General features: G+C 28.8%; 1 protein-coding gene and 1 pseudogene across 1 annotated transcript; one reads left to right on the forward strand and one right to left on the reverse strand.

Annotated features, from left to right (window-relative positions):
• Positions 1-5,289: 5,289 nt before the first annotated feature.
• Positions 5,290-7,799, reverse strand: LOC108550022 (uncharacterized). Its single transcript, XM_017903614.1, has 2 exons — positions 7,722-7,799; positions 5,290-6,426 (listed from the first exon to the last, which is right to left on the reverse strand). The coding sequence occupies exons 1-2, from the start codon at positions 7,797-7,799 to the stop codon at positions 5,290-5,292; spliced, it is 1,215 nt and encodes a 404-aa protein (XP_017759103.1).
• A 7,478-nt stretch (positions 7,800-15,277) lies between these two features.
• Positions 15,278-16,361, forward strand: LOC108550014 (uncharacterized; annotated as a pseudogene).
• Positions 16,362-20,793: the final 4,432 nt, after the last annotated feature.

Raw genomic sequence — 20,793 nt, forward strand, 5'->3', positions numbered from 1 at the left:
GTGTTTATAGATATAACGGGTATAATTTTTTATATTACTTTCAAGAATGTAATTGGCATGTATCGTATATATGAAATAAAATATATTTATTGTACAAAGTTTTGCAAATGAGGGTTACAAAATGGATATTAATTATATAAATATAAATATTAATTATATCAAATCATTATATTTTTATATACTATTTCATACTGTAATTTATTCTTTTTAATGATTATAGTATTACTTTAAAATAACGACAATTCAGTAGAGTTACCTTGTAATATATTTTGCTTTACTAGTTGTTGCTGTCCCGGCTGTTACCGTTTTCACAGTCAAGTTGTTCCTAAGCACTCCTTTTTCCTTATTTTTGTCTTATTTAATCTTCACAGGACAAAGGTAAACACTATAAAGCACGTGAATATGAGAGAAAACAAGATCGAAATACATAATTGTATAAACACGTTCAAAGCGTGCGAGGATCGAACGATGATTACTTCTCCTGGGCTATGGTCGGCGGTCAAGTCGAGGTCGCTCATTGCACAGGCGTCGATCGATAGAAACAAGAAAAGCCACCCTTGCAACTCGCGAACTCTACCCAGAGATACAGGATGCGCAACATTTTATTATACTGCGTTCTTAAAGTTAGCTTTCGATAGAATAATTGATAATGTGTTCAAATGATGGTATCATAAAGGTAAAATCTTATTGACAAGTTATCGTTCGTAAGTTGTTAACGATTGTTATTCAATTGTTTTTAACTTGAAATTAATTATTTCGATACATTTGAAAATTTTAATATTCTTTTATTCTTCTTTAATCTTTTTTTAATTTTGTGTTTATCTAATATTTCATTCTCTGTTCTTTAAAGGATATTTTACTTTATTATCTATAAAAATTGAATATGGTGGTAATCGAAGATAGTTGTTTTTCATTCTCTATCATTCAAAAATTCTTTTTGCATGAGACTAATAGTAAGTATATTCTATAATTAATTTCTATAAATTAGTTGTAAGAAAATTTCAAAAATTCGAATAAACATTTAATATCTCATAACGATTGTTGCATTTGTCCAATGTTAATGTTGCGTTCATCACAGATATTCTAGTTGCTTTTAATTACATGAAAAAATGATCAAGAAAAAATGTGTAATACAACCTGTATAAATCGTGCTAAAATCCGTTCTTTCAACAATTATTATATACAATATTATATATAATGGTCATAAATTGTTTAAACGTTCCACACTGTTCGGATATAATGTTCAGAATACACTAATTACGAAGTAGGCGAACTCACCAAATTTCGTTTTTTATAAATGTGCAGTTTATGCTCTTATCTTGTAAAACTGTAAAATATAATAACGCTGTGGAATAAAATTACGATTTGCAGTTAAAATATAACTTTTTAAATTAACTAAGACGGCGATCGGGATATTAATTTAATCCAATCAATCACAATCATACTTAATTAATGGAATTAGGTCATACTATTAACACGGCCGCGGTTAGAAGGCCGGTCGTCAAAGTCGAAATTTAAAATCATTTAAATCAGTTAAGTTTCGACCTTTGCAAATATATCAAATTATCTAAACTATAATAACTATACACAATTATCTGCCAGAGATCAACGGCGTTACTTGTTTTAAATGTCGCCCATAGTTTCACGCTAACGCACACGCTGCCACGTACGCGTACGTATACACTGTGCACTTATTAGTGGCAATAGTCTTTCTCATTAGCAATATCTCGAGCTGTATTACGTAATTTGAAATAATAACAGATTTAGAACTAACTTTGCTTTCTGGATGGAGGCATTGGAGGAGGAACGAAGTCTATGTAAAAAGCAGAACGAAACTTTAAATGGCGCATTTAAAGAAACTGATGCCAGATGCTAGTGCGCATCATTGGACATTCGGCACTTAACGATGACTACTTCTACAGAGGAAACGATCGATGTATAATGTAAACGATGTATAATGTCACAAGTTTTTCATTAATATCTGAAAAACTATTTATTTTCTGAAAATAACATTTTAAATTTAATGTCTATTCATTCTCCTCTCCTTCTTCACTTCTTCAGTAAAAATTTGCTGTCGATCGGGGCTTTGTACGGTTTGAAGGAACACTCGATACCTTTAAAGTTCATCTTGTAATGAATAGAATTTTGTACAATTTGTGTACATCAATTTAATGTTAAATACCAGTGACCGATTAGCATCAGATTTTGAGGAGTAGAAGGAAAGTATTGGAATAGATCCTAAATATAAAATATTAATTTCGAGTATTTAATGGTTTTCAAGTAATTAATAGAAAATTTTTCGTACTATATATTCAAATTTCTCTCTACCGTTTTTACCAATTCCACTATAGTAATAGTCTTTGCCATGTGTTAAGTAGCTGGATAGAGATTTAGCCTCAGCTTCTCTAGAGTATCTCACTTAAAAGACTTTTTGGAATCAGATACTACGACACTCGACGTCGACTATTATTACAGAGAAAACGGTCAGTCGTATTAGTAATATTTGTATAGATAAATTTTAGTAGTTATTTAGAAAACGGACGGCCTCCGGGATTTGCATAATATTTTAATACATTATAAATATTGATATTTTCAACAACTCGTTTTTTCTTTCTTTCTTTCTTTCTTTCTTTCTTTCTTTCTTTTTTTTTTCTTTCTCTTTTTTTCATGCAACCGCAGCTCGGTCTTAGTTTCCAAGTTGTTTGTAAAATTTCTTTCGTACTATTGCATTAAATTTTGTTTGAAACTACTCATCTGTGGCAGTGTATGTGTTAACAAGCGCCCCCCGCTCTTTCTGCTGTTTCTCCAAAGACACCGAGGCAACTGAAAGCTTTAACGTGTAACGTATGAACTGAAAAATCAAATTTCAGGTAATAAATAATAAAACGAGGTAAATTTGCAATTTAGTAACTTCACCCATTCAAAAGGCTGAACTAGAAAAATTAATTTTTTAATATTTCACGTAGTTTTATATATATTTGCAATAAATCAAATTTAACTGATTTTAAAGATTTAGAATTTCAACTAACGTAGTTCACGCTTCATAGCACAACGCCAGGGATATTAATCTAACTTAACCTAACTCTAATTTAACATATCAGCGGATTAGGTTAGATTAGAATAAATTAATATTAAGATAATCAACTACACAAACTCGAATTTAAAATCATTGAAATCAATTAAGTTTGATCTTCTGTAGGTATATAAAATTCTCACTATGTTCAATTCGTTTTATACACTATATCTATTCGATATTGGCTGACAGTGCTTCTTATTTATAGGAAAACGGCAGCCTCCAGCTGACATATACACGGTCACTGTAATTTAATCATTGTATTAATTTTCAATTTAATGTAATAGTATGAAAGAAGTTTAATGAATATCTCGAAAACTAAGGGCGAGTGGCGATTATATATTGTATATAGAGAAAAGTTGTACAGAGTAGTGATTCTATAACATATTAAAAAATCATCGAAATCCTGGAGGGCATCTATTTTTTAAATAATTACCTAAATTTCTATGTATGGTGCTAAAAGAATTAATATTTTTCATTTATAATTCTCCCCCGCCCTTTCCGTCCAATTTTAAAGTTGATCGACTATTGGATCTTCTGTGAACTATTGCCAACCTTATTAAAATACTCATCAAAATTAATAGTAAGTATATGTATAAATAAAAGCATATGCATGAGAAATAAAGGAAATGACACGCAATTATAAATAAAATATGATTAACAAAAATATGTTATAACAATAAAATATGTATTGTAATACATTTTTAAATAATATATTGTTGTGCTCAGATAGCATCGGCTTACATTAGATTTTATATTTTTAACCATTCATGAGTACCAACCATGCACTTTTCATGACACCACACCCGTAAATTGTTCTAAAAGTGTACAAAATTAGTATTTTTAAATCTAAAGCTACGTGTCCACTTGAGAATAAAACTGTTACGAGTTGATTTTGAGAGTGTTCTTTGCCAGTGGAGACAGTGTTTGAGAATTTAATTGTTTGAGAATCAGCGTGTCGCGAGTTGCTCGTGAGTGTGGACAGAATAATTCATCGCTCTCGGAGAGTTACTAGCAGAATTCGAAACGGTATTCAAATCCGGGAAGTACTCTCGGGTAGAAGCGGGAGATAGAATCACTTGAAATGATTATCGGAAAGTAAGATGGATAGACTAAACAACTATCGGTGTGAGGGACGAGCCAATCGAGTGGATGTTTAGGTTAAAATTAGATGTGAAAGATGAATCCTGGAATGTACGTGATGCGTTTTCAATATGCACTGTATCAGTGTGTAGTGTATGTGTGAGTCGTAAAGAAGAGCAGCATAGTGACAGTCTGTCGGATATTGACTGTCAAACGACTCTCAAATGTTTTGAAAGTTTTGAAAGCTTCAAATGCGAGTAAACTTTTGGCGAGTTTTCTATCGCCTACCTCAGAGTGAAAGTTCGCGTAATTGTTCTCAAATGGACATACAACTTGAAAGTACTCTCGAGAGCAATTATTGCGAGAAACTCTCAAATGGACACGTACCTTAAGGTTGATTAGTTAAGGTTCTTAGTACAAACTATAGTGACGCTCTGTGTTTATTGTGCTTATTACAGGATTTCGACGATTCGGAAAATAGCTACATTAAGGAAATAGTTCTTTAAGATAAATTGCAATCTCGATAACGAAGAAAAGCATATTGCTTTATTGTATCAAAATGTGTTTTGTCAGTTTGTAATCTTAATAATATATGTACTATAAGTGTAGGTACCATCCAAAAAATCGTTAGGATGGTGAAACAGTGATGTTAACTTGTATGATCGCATTTCATTGCAACTAAATATGATAGAAACTTCCTTAACCTTTACACTTTCCTTTCAAAGAAATATTACCGCTTAGTTACGATTAATAAATTATTATTTATTTAAAAATAAATTACTATTATAAGACATCGTAACATCAATTTTAAACAAATATCTCTTTAAAAGATTTGCATATCAAAATTTAGACTTGATAAAAAATTATGTTCGTATAATATATGGATAACATACACTGTAAAGATCTTTAACATAAAAAAAGAATTTGTTTACTTTAATAAATAATAATTTTTGAAAAATTCGTTAGTGCAAATAAAAATAAAATTATTTGTAAAACTTAAAACTCTTTAGTTATACTAAAGTGACAAGGGTATGGTAGATTATGTATTTATATAATTGTAATTTTCAATTGAATCAAATAATAGAATTGTGGAACCAATACATTTGGCTATATTTACCAAGATAGTATTTACATTAATTGAATTTAATTCGAGGAATGTAAAGTAGTTTTCTACGATCAACAATATCATCCAAAGAATTTAAGTCTGGTAAAACCAATGGAAGTTCAAAATGAGTAGTTGGCCACACTGTTTGAGTAGAATTTCCAATATAAGACCATTCTTTAATGTCATATGGAGGAGTGTAATAAGATTCTGTTGTTGTTGAAAATTTCGGATAATACGGGTCATATTCTAGTTCACTTGGTACTAAAGGTTTTAGAGATAATGTTAAAGCATACACTGGTAATTCTGTAGTAGCTAATGCAATATTTGTTGTTCCAATACCAATTGTAGTAGAAGGAATTTTTGTATTCTTTTGTATAGATTTTAAAGTTTCTAAATATGGATAATTTCTATAATTTATAGAAGATAACTTTAAAAAATCAGTGGGATTCTTTGTAGGTTGATCATCTTTTATGTTATGTTCTTGAATTTGAACATTTCTAGTGACTGTATTCAAAGGTACCTTTAGGTAGTTATATAAAACATCATTTATTTTTTGATGTAAATAACCTTTTTGGTTCATCCTTGGTTTTTCATTAAGTCTATCCTTATAATAAAAACTTTGATTCTGGATAGGAAAGCTTTCATTTTCTTGCAACCCTTTCTCATCATGATGGTCTACTATAGGTGTATACTGTGTATTAGTATTTATAGAACAATTAATAGAAATATTTGCCGAAGAATTAATATAACTGAATGGAGAAAACGAATTTATTATTTTCGTTTCAATTCTTTCTGTCTCATTAAGATTTTTAAGAAGTTGTCTTGGATTTAAGACAAATCTATACCCTACTTTATTATCTGGATTTGTCGATTGTGTTGTATGATACTTATTCAACGATTCTTTTGTACACAAAGAGTTATTATTCTTTTCTTCTCTAATGTATTCTTTTGTACTAGAGGATGTATTTTCTTTGCAATAAACAAGATGAGCGTGGTCACAGATTAAAGCATCTTGTCGAAAAGCAGTTTCTTCTGGACACTGGTAGGTGAATTTATTTCCAAATTCGTCACATGTATGATATATCTTACAATTGGCACTGGTATCGGCATAAAAACCAGCAGTTCGGTTTATGCATGAGAAATTTACTTTCATAGCATTTATATTCTGAAAAATATAAATATCAAATCTATAAAATGTTACTAAAATACATGATTATAAAATATTACTGTAATACCTAAGAAATACTTTACACAATTTAATTTGACCATATTTTTTATTTTTGTAAAGCTAGTATATTTTTCAATAATAAATAATTATAAAATCAAACTTTTTGCATTACTTACATATATTAAATTGTGTGAAATACTTATTTTAAAAATAATGAAATTTATTTTTAAAATAATAAATGCAGTTCATTTTATCAATGACCAATGTTTGTTATAAACTCAAGTTATGAATATACCTTATCTACTATGTTGATCAATACTAAATTAATATTCTGTAATAATATGGAACCTAGAAGTTGTATACTTATATATATCTACTTTTCAAGTTTTATTTTGTTTACCTAAATACTTCTCTGTTGTATATTGTTATTAGATTATTCTACTGCTATTAAGCATCTATTTATCGACACTATTAGTTTCTTGGACACACATAAAAATAGAAAATGATAAGCAACTACAGTTGTTTTGCCTTTAGATGCAAATAAAATTCTAATATAGCAGATTAAAACTAAAAATTCAGTATAAATTATATTTATACATTTTCCTAATGTATGCAATAAATTATAATTATGAACCAACAAACCTCATAATTAAAACAAACTAACAAAAACTATTTCAAACATTTTGCAATAGTTTAAGACCATTTAGTATCAAGAAAAGTTTATACAATTTATGAAAATACTGTATAATGTACATATTTATTTCATGATAACATAATGACAAAATACACCAATTAATAAAATATTCTTTGAAATATTTTTCTGCATAATTAATTAAGTGATAATTTAATTTTCCATTCACTTATGAAAACTAAGGAAAATGTATCCATGTTTTATTAATAATATTACAATATTATTCTCTTATAATTGATGTTTAAATGATGTTTATTATCGAAAGTTATTATCATAATGAATTCAGCTATACATAAAAATAATACAAATTTTTAATTAACATTTGGAACATTTAAATATATTAATTTACTTCAACAACTTAATTTATATCTTGTTTATGTTGACAAATGTTAAAATATTTTTGTATTTAATATTTCTCAAAAAATTCAATTTTTTACTTTTTCATATTTCAAACATTTTAACAAATTGTTACTAAAAAATTGAAAATTGCCATATTTTGATTAAGATTTGATATTGCATATCAAATACAATTGTTATATAAGGAAACACAGCTTCAATTACTGCAGATTTAAGAAAACCTAACATTTACATAAGTACTTACAAATATTTCAGGTTGAATACATATAATAACCAATGTGTATTGCAAAATAACTTTGCAAATCCGGTAAAAGAGGATCATTCTGATCGATAACAAGTAAAATCAAAAATATTTCTTCGCAAAAATTACCGCCATTAATCTGCTACCACTGGTGTTAGTAAGTACTTTTCCACAACGATGCTGGTAACGTGAAAGTGAAAACATTGTGTTTAGAATGTTGGATTGACCTATGTGTATTCCTTCTACAATCTCTTTCCCCTTCTTTCTTCCTATCCTTGATGTATCTCCTTTCTAGAATCCAATGTAAATACAGCGAGTCACCAAATTATTTGCTCAGTCGATAATGCGGAAAAGACTAATGAAGTAACCAGACAAAGAAGGACCCTTTCAGACTTCTTTTAATTGATATACAATATTTGCAGGTAAGTGTAATAAAATCATAAAAAAGTGAAAAGTTTTGATTCATAATTGCAGAAAAAAGAAAATCATAACTAATTTTTACACTTTTACGGACACTTTTAGCGGTATAAACTTTCTATCGTGTCTTGATAATGATTTTAAATCAATTGCAATAGTTTCTATTACGACTGTGACGAATTTTATTTCATATACATACATTTTGTTTCGCAAACATATCGACGAACTAAATGGTCTCTAGTTCTAATAATATTTAAATATGTTATAAAGAGCAGTATCTTAAATAATTTGATCCTTTATCAATCAAGCTTTAGCTTCCGAGATATTTGCAAAAAACTATTGGCAGCAATCGATTCCTACCTGCACGCGTGCTTCCGTAATATGTATTCCGATACACACATGCACAATCAATAAGTATAATATAATCTAATTATACTAATCATTGATGTCTACCGACCAATACATTGTATATCGGGGCTATTGAATTTTAAATATACCTAATTCAAATCTAATCTAAATTGGCGATGTTGCCGAATAATTGTGTTTTTAAGTATGTTATTATTGGGATTATTGGTAAAAATAAATAACTATCTGTATTTTATAATTATCTTTATTCTCTCCTAAGAAAGATATATCTCAAGTATTCTGATTGTCGCGTAGAGAGAGTCAAAACTAGAGTGAAGAAAAAGAGTATACGATTGCAGCTCGTCCTGGTCCCCTAATTCTTATCTAACGTGTGAAATAAACACTTGACGCGTTCCCGGAACCTCTTCGACGCATAGTTCAAAGACATATCTATTTCTCCTATGAGATTGTTTTTTCTAAATACGTTAAGATATATCTTATTTTCAACATCGTGAATACTACACGACAGCAAAAGTTTAAATTTTTAACTTTTATAGATATTTGATTTTTACCAAAGTTTTCCGTTTATTATACATATAGTATATGTTTATGTTAAGCAACTATGTAAATATTGTAGGGGATTTTAATGAAAAGGCGTTTAGCTGATAGGTAAATGATTTATTCCGTTTTATGCTTGTAGGCGAATGAGTCAAAAACGCATCCCCCGCATTATAGGGCGTGTCCCCTCTTCGCAGCCTCGTCTTCACGTTTCGGTAGCCTCTTCGGTTCAACTCCGGTCCAGACGTCTCAGCTTGGCGTCTAAACATCCCCATCTGTATTTGTTGTTTGAACCTGGGCGATGTCTTCCTAGAAATCCAACGAAGGGCTTTCTTCTGCCGGAAGACAATGGGCAGCGGTGAAAGTTGCTCACAGTATTAATAATAAAATTGCCCATTTTATAAAATAAAGTCTTTTTCACCAAATATTTCAACAGTGACACTTACTCTGTGTTTCACCACTATATAGCCGCCATCGCTTGATTCTTGCGACACACACAGTACTCGGTTTCCAGTTATAAGAGTAAGCGTATTCCGGTTACCGATAAAACAGCGGTTTTATTAACGGGAGTGAAAAGTAAGCAACTATGACAACTGGAATCTCAAACAAACATGATAACCGATCCGCGAATAGATAAAGGAGGCTCACCGTTAGACAGGGCAAGCTAAGAAGCGACGGAGATCAATTTCATGTAAATAGTTTCATGTGACAGTTTGATCTAAGAGAGTAAAAGTGCGATTAGCCACCGAGAATAAGAATTATTAGCACAGCCATCTCCTCTCCAGCCCCTTACACGGTATGGTGATTTCAGATCCGAGTACTAAGAACTGCCTTCAGAGTTCTGTGTTCTGAGCTTTGAATTGAAAAATCGATTTCAAGTATTGGTGGACTTGCATTTGTTCATATGTATTAGCCATAAATTACTGCAATTTACACGTTAGTCTAATATTTTTGATTCCATAATTCTCTATCTTGAATTTTAACATCCGAATTCAGATTTCCGAGTTTCTCATCTTGGTTATTTGTCATCAGTTGCTGGTTGATAGTTGCTGGTATTCGATTAATATTTAGTAATTACCACATGTGTGGCATTCTTTAATATATCTCGATGTCCAGTTCGGCAGTTTAAGTTCAGTGTACCGAATTCCGAATTAGTAATTGCAAGGTGATCCTTACCTGTTACTAATCCTTACTGCTCAACTATCGGTTATTCGTTCTTACTTGTAATTTCTGATTACGATTTGTTATGATTTGTGGGTACTAAGTTATTATTGTATTTATTCGACATACCGTGTCAGTTAATTGTTCTTAGCGATGGTTTATAATTTATTCGATATTACAATTATGAGTTACTCTTCTTTCCTTGAAAGTTAATTCTTTTTAGCATTTGCTATTAGTTAGAAGTTATTTGTTATTATTTGTTAGTTCTGTAGCGGAAGGATAAGGAGATAGGGCTAGTGGTCCTGAAGACTTTCTTCATCAAAGGTTTTTATTTTACTCATGGTCCTTCGGCCTGAGAAGATTCAACACCCCTCGACCGATCGTCACTCCATCGATAGGTTCAAGTGTTTTAGGCGTAAACAGTCGGAGACGCTGTCGCCTGACTGTTTATGCTGTCTATTCTAATTGTAAGATCGCTTACAGTTCTGTAATCCGAGTTACCCCTTGTCAGTTAATACTTCTTGGTGTTTAGCTATCAGTTACTCGTTATTATATCATTGTTCTGTTATTTATTTTAGCTTGGATAGATGGCTAAAGCCATTTATGTATTAAAAGTATATTTATTTCCAGTAAGAATTTCCAGTAAGTAACGAAGAAATTATAACAATTAAGGATTTATGTATATTTATAGCGAACTTTTATATCGATTATAGCGAAGCATGGCTTAATGCACCAACTGCTGCAAAAGTTCCTCATCGAGATTTGTAATTTTCGTAAAATATTTACAAATATAAAGAAATTGACGAAAGCGTAAGTCAGGTAGTAAAAAGTGTAAGTGTACGTAAATTTTGTGGACATTTATGGTATTTCAATCTAGCATGTGCAGCATTACCTTTCCTTCATGCAGATGCTTCTCTCGATACAAGAAAACGTATGTTGAAAAATTTTAGTAATAAGCAAGTAGAAATCTTCGATAAAAAAAACCTGTCCTAAAAGATCTAAGAAATTGTGTTAACATTGGTGTAGACAATTTTATTTTCGCTGAAAGTCGCAATTTTTTTATTAAATTTAATATAAGTAGCAATTTTTTACAAAATGATCCACCAACTTGGAAAACTGACGAAACATATAAAGCAGCGTCAAAACGATCAATGATATCGTGGTACGTAGTGTGGAGCTGATAATGGAATATGATAACTCATAACAAAAGATGAAGAAAATAAACAGAACATATTACAAATATTTTTTAAGTATACCGACGATGTTATTCCGATTCAAGTAAATCTACCATAAAAGGTTGACATAGAACAACAAATGTATAATAAATGTATAACGAATTAATTTATAATGGGTTATATTTATATTAAGTTTTTTTAAGTTTTAAGTTTTAATGCTAGTTTGCTTTTTAATGTACAAATATTTACAATTCCAATGAATAGTTACTTATATTATTATAAGATAACAGCAAATAATAAAATTTTGTAAATAAAAGATGTACGTTGTGACTCTTCCATGGTTGTATTTTTAATAAACTAAAAAATTTTGTATGGATTTTTGAAAATTATGAATAAATGTAATTATTATATATCCAAGAAATTATACTTTTATTTAAAAAAAACCTACTACTGTTTCTGAAATAGTAGCAAATAATTATATTAAAATTAATGTGGAATCATAAAAATTTTAAAACCACATCAGTTACTCGATAAATGTAAAAGTTTGGCGGCGGGGGAAGGGGGACAGCACAAATAAAACATGAAAGAACAAAATGTTCTCTATAGCTCAAGCTACGTGTCCACTTGAGTAAAACTGTTGCCAGTTGCTTTCTAGAGTGTTTCTCTCTAGTGTACTGCAACTGTGGCAGAGTGGACACAATGGATACATTGCTCTGGGAAAGCTATTAGTAGAATTCGAAACAGTATCCAAATCTTAAAATTCAATCCTACTCTCGGGTAGAAGCAGGAACACTTGAAACGATTATCGAAACGTACGATAGATAGACTAAACAATCATCGGTGCGAGAGACGAGCCTATCGATTAGACGTTTAGGTTAAGGTCAGGTGGAAAGATGAATCCTAAAATGAATGTGATGTGTGTGTGTGTGTGTGTGTGTGTGCGTGCGTGCGTGCGTGCGTGCGTGCGTGCGCGCGCGCGCGCGTGCGTGTGTGTTATATTCAAACACCTGATATATCTCACTTTTTATTCGCATAGAATCCTCTGAATTTTAGATTCCTCTGAATTCTTTGTAAACATCAAGTACGTGCCACAGTTCATACCGTTTCCTGAGATATGTCATCGTTGCTATACGTATTTGTGAAAATGGGTAAGAAAAATAAAAATACTACGTCTGACGTCCGACAGCCTGTGATATATCGCCGACAAGAAGGGCAATCATATCGGGAAATTGAGAAATTATTAAACTTAAGTAAGAGTACTGTTGCAGGCATTATAAAACGTTATAAAGATGAAGATCGAATTGTATCTATTCTGCAAAAAGGACGACCGCGTGTTCTTAATGCTGACGATAAACGACAAATTATTCGAAAAATAAAAATTAATCCAGTATTGAGTGCTCCTACTTTAAATGCATAATTGTATCAAGAAACTGGGAAGAAAGTACACGTGGATACAGTTGACAATGCTTTAACAGAAGCGGGGTACAATGGTAGAGAGGCGCAAAGAAAGCCACACATAAACAAAATCAATCGCAACAAATGTTTAACGTTTGCCAAAGAATTTATTTCCAAAGCTTAATCATGGTGGAGTGATGTGATATTTGTGGGTGAGAGTTAATTTTATGTTTCTGATACGAGCAAGCAAAACTTGGCATGGCGTAAGCTGAAATCGGCGATGAAACACGGTGATGGAATTCGAATGGTACGGAGTTGTATTTCAAATGTCGGAATTGGAGAGTTAGTTTTCATTGATAGAATTTTGGATAAAAACAAGTACCTAGACGTACTGAAACAAAATTTAATAACATATGCAACGAATATGGGTATACAAGACAGTTTCAAATTTTATCAAGATAACGATTCCAAACATAAGTCGTGGATTGTTGAAGATTGAAGATTGAAGATTGTTGTCTACTGTACAATTGCCCATAAATGCTACACCCTCCACCACGATCACCAGACTTAAATTCGATAGAGAATTTATGGGACTTATTAAATCGCAATATTCAGACGACCCCAATAAGGACAAAATAAGAATGGTTACGGTTAAAAGAAGAGTGGGGTCGTATCACTAAAAATTATTTAACTAAAATCATTTCAAACATTCCAACATGTTTAAAGCATGTTACGGAGCAAAGAGAATATACGACAAAATATTAAAATTATTGCAATTTTCTTTAAATATACTTGTATATACAGAAAAGAATCTTATGTAATATTACTTGTCCGAGTATTTTTTCGTCATTAAAATTTGGTACAATTTCAGCTATAATTCAGTATGTATAAAATAATCAAATATAAAATAATTAGTTTGATATATTCGTAAAATATAATGTGTATTTCAAACATCGACACAATTATTTCAAATAAATATATAGAGCCATAATTCTGCAAGTACTACGATGTCCGAATATTAAATCGAGTAACTGCAGCCTAAGGGCTACCCTAATACATATGCATATGTATGTATGTATGCATGTATGTATGAAATATATCTTTCATTGCACAATGTAATTAAAAATCTTTATTCAAGGTTACAGTTAGTCATATATTAAAGCTGCGGTCGTTACTGTGAATCCCTTAAGTATATTAAAAATGAATATTCTTTAGAATCTCGCATCCTATATATTACACAAGAATAATTTAGGAAGAAAATATATATAATACAATTGTAAGTATGTGTCCCAACAATGTTGAAGAGATGCGGCCTACTTTAAAGCAATTGTGCTACACCTGGTTAGAGTTGAACTAAAGAGTTTTGATGTGCGACTGTTCTGAGTTTGATACTAGTGGATTTGTCTTTACTATTTTGGATTTCAGGAGTAGAAATTCCCGTTCGACTCCTGTCTAGTTGGTTTTATAAATTCGTATCTGTTCTGGTTGGTTGATGTGAAGACAGAGTGGTTCACAACCTATTGGTTGTGAATAATGTTGGGAGTATGTATTAGCGTCCACGTTTTTTCGGTGGTAATGGATATTTAAACAAATTATGGGCCATTATGCCCATCGGCTCCGAGGTGATTTATTAATCATTGTAAGGTTAACCCAAGTAGTGACCGGATGACACGAGTATCCGCGAGTCAAGGGACGCTAGGGATAAAGAAATAAACCAATCCCTCACCTCACCTCGAACGTTCGGTTCTAGGGAGGATACAATAAGTTATATTCTGAATAATGAAAACATTGAAATTTCATAGCACTTAAGTAAAGAATAGACATAATAAGAAATATTAAAAATAAAAACACATTTTAATTCTCTAAAATTGTCGGAAAATTATTTTTAATATATACAATATAAATTTCTCAATTTATATTTTTCAATTATTTTAATCCTATTTGCAAACATTATTATTCAATTTGTCAGAATTTAGCAATGATTTATTATATTACAAACTATATAATCATTTTTTATAAATCAAAATTTATTTTTATTGTAAAAACAGAATGCTTTATTTGAATTTATTGTAATTCTCACCGTATTCGGTTATCAGTTCTGATAATCTATTGGTAAAGTTGCGCTCTGGTATGGAAATGGTAAGAATGGTAACTTTAGAAATTAGGCATACACATAACGAATGATCTATTCAGTATTTCGTCTATGCCTGAATTAAAAGTTCATGTTTGTTATGTTGGTGTTAATGATTTTGATAATTTTTATTGAAAATAAAAGCCGTAATAACGTTAATAATTTTCTGTATATATATAAGGAAGCAATATGTAAATAAAATGCCTCAAAATATACTATGTAACATATAAAAAATATAGAATTTAAAAGTTATTTGAAAATTTGGTGCTATTAACCTAACCCGATTCAAAACACAGATAATATCAACAAAGCTAAAACTATTTTGACACAAATATTATGTCCGAATTAACGTAATATTTTTCTCTTAATGTACAGTGATGATTTTATACAGAGAAATATCTTGACTTATTTTGAATAAACTGAAAATGAAAATATCTGTAAACGAAATAGATGAATCACAAAAACAAATGAATCGATTTGATGGGTTAATAAAAGAAGTGCAAAAGTATATCTTTACATAGATTTAGCTAATGTTTTCATTGTCATAAATCTAGGTTTAATGCCAGTCTATGGTAGATATTATGCAGATGCAGACAATCACTTTTATAAACTCTTAAACAAATCAAGCTTGATACCACGATGTTTAACATACGAAAAAGATTACAAATTACTTTGGTACAGAACTGGTTTAACAAATATAGTTACTCATGCTACAAAATCATCTGTTGATCTGAAAAATATACAAATTAAAGATTCTGACATCATAGAAGAAAAATTACAATTTTACAAACCGAAGATAAATGTTGCAAATGTATTTATAAAATATTTGTGAATAAAATTGATAATTTTACTTTTGAGTTGCAACCAGAACATATTGATGGAACAGTAATTTGGGTCACTCTGTCAAGTAGTACTCGTGCAAACTTTCAAAGAGTTAAAGATAAATTACAATTTTCTTTTTTCTTTTTAAAGAAATATTTATAATTCTTAAAGGGAGAAATCAAAAACTTTAATATAAAAGAATTTTTCTTTCAAGAAAAATGCAAACAATTTATTCCTCAAACATGAAAAATGTGGCAATGACAAAATGTATCTGCATTTTTACATGGAGGAAGAATTGCAGAAAAAGATACTATATGTTTCGATACTTTTGATCAAAATGTAGCTATAGCTTGTAACACAGAATTTAGAAGATTTAGAGAGAAAGACAACATATTAAAAAAAATATTAGTTAATATTAATAGGTGTATTTTTATGTTACTATAGATTTTAATTTCATTCACATGATGAAGATATACTTCATTAATTTCTTTATTTGTTCTTAATTCGATTTCACATATCTGTTAATTAAAATGACTATATTGCTTTTATAAAATTCACTATAAGGTAAAAGGCTATTAAAGAATTACCATTATCTATACAAATAGCATATTTTAAATTAACATAACTATCTAGATTTAAGAAATGCAAATTACAATTTATAATAATTATATTTTAAAAATTATATTACTAATTATATCTTATATACACAAGAACCAAATAAAATATCATACATCACTTTTAATTATATTTTTAGAAATACAAGAAATCAAAAAGTATAATTCATGTTCAATTATTCAAAATTAGTTATTATTTGTTTTACATTTAACAATAATAATCAAAATATATATGAAAGTATGTGGTAAGCTATTTGACATGAGTCAGTTTATGTTATTCTTTGCAATATCGTATTGTTATAGAAAAATTATTATAGAAAATTCAATTTATATTTCAATACACAATTCAACTCAAATTTTTTAAATTGTAACTTATATCACTATGGTGAACAGTTTACTATGTTAAAGATTTATAATGTAAGAATTTTTTGAAAAAAAATTACGTAATTTAAATTTATTATAAAATATTTTTATTTTCCTACCGTTAATCTTGAAGAGAAGTAGTTTTGAAAAATTTTAAATTAACAATAAGTTATAAATAATAAATGTAAACAAAATAATTATGAGAATGATTCATAGTAAATGTCTACAAAAGAAATTAAGAAAGACAAGAAAGGAAAAATCGTTATAAAATATAATAATATTCAATAATATAAAAATATTGTCTTAACTATTTAAAATTCAAAATTTCTACATTTTATTGCTTTAATTGCAATTATAAATAGTTTCGTCATTTCCTAAATACATGAATGTATGAAAAAAATTAACTTTTTGTACACTAAAAAATACTATGAACAGAATCGAAATATTTAGCTACTTATATTATTAATAATATATTGTTTACTATATTATTTGCGGTTTTATGCCTTTCTGTTCATATAAAAGAAAATTAAGAACATAATTATTATATCAGCAGCATTAGTTATAACAAAACTTAGTAAACTAAAAATTAAAAATAACGATAGAAGTAGGGACTCACTTATAATATAAATTAGTCAATAATCATGCAATATGATTAAAGGAAAGTTACATTTCTTTTTGTATATACAAAGTTATATAAAATTAATTATCAAAACTTTGCTTTTTAAGTTATTTCCATCAGCTATTCTCCAAATTAAATTTCTATACTTCATGTATTTATACAAAAATATTTCTGAATAACCTTTTTTAATATATATACATAGTATATTATTTATATAATATATTTAGTGAATACATAAAATTTCTATTTTCAAATTTTGAAGTCAAATTTTTATTAATAAAATGCAAAAAATGATCCTTTCATACAGACCTAGACAGTATTCAATGGTATAGTAGCAAAAATTTTTTGCGAATATTTCGAAAAGAGTAGGGCTAACACATATATAAAAAAAGTTATTTAAAATGTTGATTTTTGTAATTTATTAAAAAGTCATTGAAATTTGTGACGTGTATTTAAATCTACATAATTATTGGAAAAAATTGCTTAAAATGTAATTTACAACTTATTTAAAAATCATTAAAATCAGTGCAATGATAGGTTTATCATATTTCAAAAGTAATAAATATCCGAAGCTAAAATTAAAAAGTTTGCTGCCACTATTAAATTTTGATTTGATTGACAACTGAAACTTTCGGAATTTTACTCATTTTCCCATCAGTAAATGACCGGTCCCAATAACGACAACGTAAGAATAAAAAAGAATAGAATATGGAAGGAGATAAATGTCTAAAAATAAAATATATCTAATTATATGTAAGTATATATTATAAGAGAAGTCGCTAATTGCCGATAATAATGCATGAAAGTAGAATTTTTGGCTAACATACACACTCCATTTTATTCTCCAATGCTATTTAAAGAAATAAGTCTTTAACTGGCCGTCGTTCATAAACAGAGGTCACTACAATAGATTTGTGAATGTTATATCTATTTTAAACTTCGTTTATGGTTGTACCAATTTCGCGCTAAAGTTATTGATCAAAGTAAAGTAAATAAATTAACAATTTATTGTGATTAGGTGTATTATCTATAAGTTTTCTTCGTCTTCAACTAATTGTAAGTATTAACAATTCATTATATTTTTAATCAAATAATTTTTGGCAAGCACGATATCTAATAATATCTAATAATAATAATCAATGAAAATTAATAAAGGATCATACAAATGTAAAGTTTTAACAAAGGAATAAGGAATTAATAGTCAAGATGAATGGGAATTATGATTTAAGTAATGCAAATAACATAGACAACAGTAAGTGTAATATACAATATGAATTTAAGAAATTAAAGCCTGACAAAAAATTAGAAGCTAGTGTAGAGGAAAATAAGTCTTTTGAATTAAAAAAATACACTGATAATGACATAAATGATATATGTAATCAAAGTTTAAAAAAAGTAGTAAAGAAATTGATCAGAAGAATAATAAATATATAGATAAAATTAATTACTTTGATCATGATACTGACAGTATATCTAACAAAGTTGTAAAAGTAAACAATGATGACTCTAATAAAAAGGAGAATGATTAAAGAAGTGATGAATGTAAAAATAATATCTTTGATAAACTATCACAGATAATAGATAGTGATTTAGAAGATATAACTAAAACAGAACATGATAATAGATCTAAAAAACATTTAAGTAATAAAAATATTACTATGAAACTTTTTGATAACAAAATTTAATTGATTAAATTATAATACAAAACTTTATTTTACTTTGATAATAGTTTTGGGCTGAATTAGATGCATTTAGATTTAGATTTAATAAAAATAATATTATATTTTAGGTTTCATTAAAAGTTGTTAAAAAAGAAACTATGAGACAGATACAATGTGAAACTCTACATTTGGTATGAAGAATAGAGATTTCAGTTTCATATCACAAATTTAAGCAGCAGACATTGCAAGAATTTTTAAGCAGAAGAAAAGTAATAATAGTTCTTCCAAAAGCACCTATAATGGCAGCTAACTAAAAAATATCTTTCGCTATTGTTGGGTAAGTATTTTTATAATTGCAGTATATCAATGTTGAATAATGTTGAATATTTTAATGGAATATATAAAATATTTTGTAATTTCTTTACTAAACAATGAAGTCTTAAAAGAAAAAGAGGAAGAAGCAGAAATATTTTATAAGTTTTATGATTCAGAAGAAGAAATTATTGAAATCAATAAAGAAATCAAGGATCTAGAATATATAAACATAAAACATATACAAAATCTTAAGAAAGATAATATTTCTCAAAATTTTTTGATTGATAATAATCTAATCATTACAAAAAATAACAAAGATAAAAGTAATACAAGTATAATGAATGAAACTTTAATTGAAGTAAACAAAATTGACGATAATGAGATAACAGTAAATAATGGACAAAATGTAACTAACACAATGGTAATAGAAACACATTATAAACGTAATAGTGTAGAGATTTAAGATTTTAAATTAAAAGCTACAGAAATAATTACAAATGAGAAAATAGATAATTTATTACGAACAGATATTAATGAAAATGAAAATAAAGAAAATGTATGCACTGATAACAATAGAATGGCTCAGAAATTATAAATGAACACTTAATTGTTTTAGTACCATGCAACGTGATCGCGGTGTTGAACTGCTACGCTAAAACGTGCCATGCTATGTAGTTTATGGCTCAATTCCATGTCAATCATATGATAATTAACTCTTTTAATTACTGTTTTTTTTCTCAATTAAACCTAAATCATGTGCATAAACAAGAAGTTTTACTTCATTTACTTTTATTAAAGTAACTATTACTTTGCCTATATTCCCTCCAAAGAGACGAGCTAACAATATTTATATTAGTCTGCATGAGCAGTTAAGTGGTCTGCAGCTATTGGTCTATTTTTTCGAGCTTCAAGAATGATACTTGCTCAGTTATTGTGGGCTCTTGAAAGAATGTTCAGAATTCATAGTCTCACTATTTCAAAAAATACGTCCATATATTCAGTGGGTTTGGGTACCGTGAAGTTGGCCATGATCTGATTACGCACTCATCACGTGTAGTTGCATTTGGTATCTTGTCTCTTGAACGGAGTATAGTAACTATTACTCGTAGTCAAATGAAGAAAGTGCAATTGCGCTGCATGTCATATTCGACACAAACTTTGAAAAACGCATGGCACTAAAACGGTTAGATATCGGTACCTTAAAAATTAATAATGATTATGTAAAGATTATACAAAATTTTTTAGGAACAATTATAGATGAAACTGATAAATATAACGAGTATGGTTTACTACCACCAAAATTTAATGACCTGCTGGATATTAACGAGTAGAACAATTTTATTCAATATAAAAAGTTTAAAACCTATTGGGATTATGGTTTTTATAATTGTAAAATAACTTCAATATATATGATTCTCTTCTAAATTCTTTTATTTGTCAAGGAAGGTATATCTATATTTGAGTGTTTCTCTAAAACGACTGACCAACTCGTGAAAGAG

The sequence above is a fragment of the Eufriesea mexicana genome, unplaced genomic scaffold (assembly GCF_001483705.2).
Source record: "Eufriesea mexicana isolate 0111107269 unplaced genomic scaffold, ASM148370v2 scaffold2438, whole genome shotgun sequence".
Lineage (NCBI taxonomy): Eukaryota > Metazoa > Arthropoda > Insecta > Hymenoptera > Apidae > Eufriesea > Eufriesea mexicana.

What these genes read in the sequence shown, in the direction of transcription:
- LOC108550022 (XM_017903614.1), bottom strand. Translation starts at nt 7,799, where the DNA reads ATGATCCTCTTTTACCGGATTTGCAAAGTTATTTTGCAATACACATTG. An exon ending in GTATTCAACCTGAAATATTT is followed by an intron (nt 6,427 to 7,721) that starts GTAAGTACTTAT and finishes TATATTTTTCAG; the next exon opens with AATATAAATGCTATGAAAGT.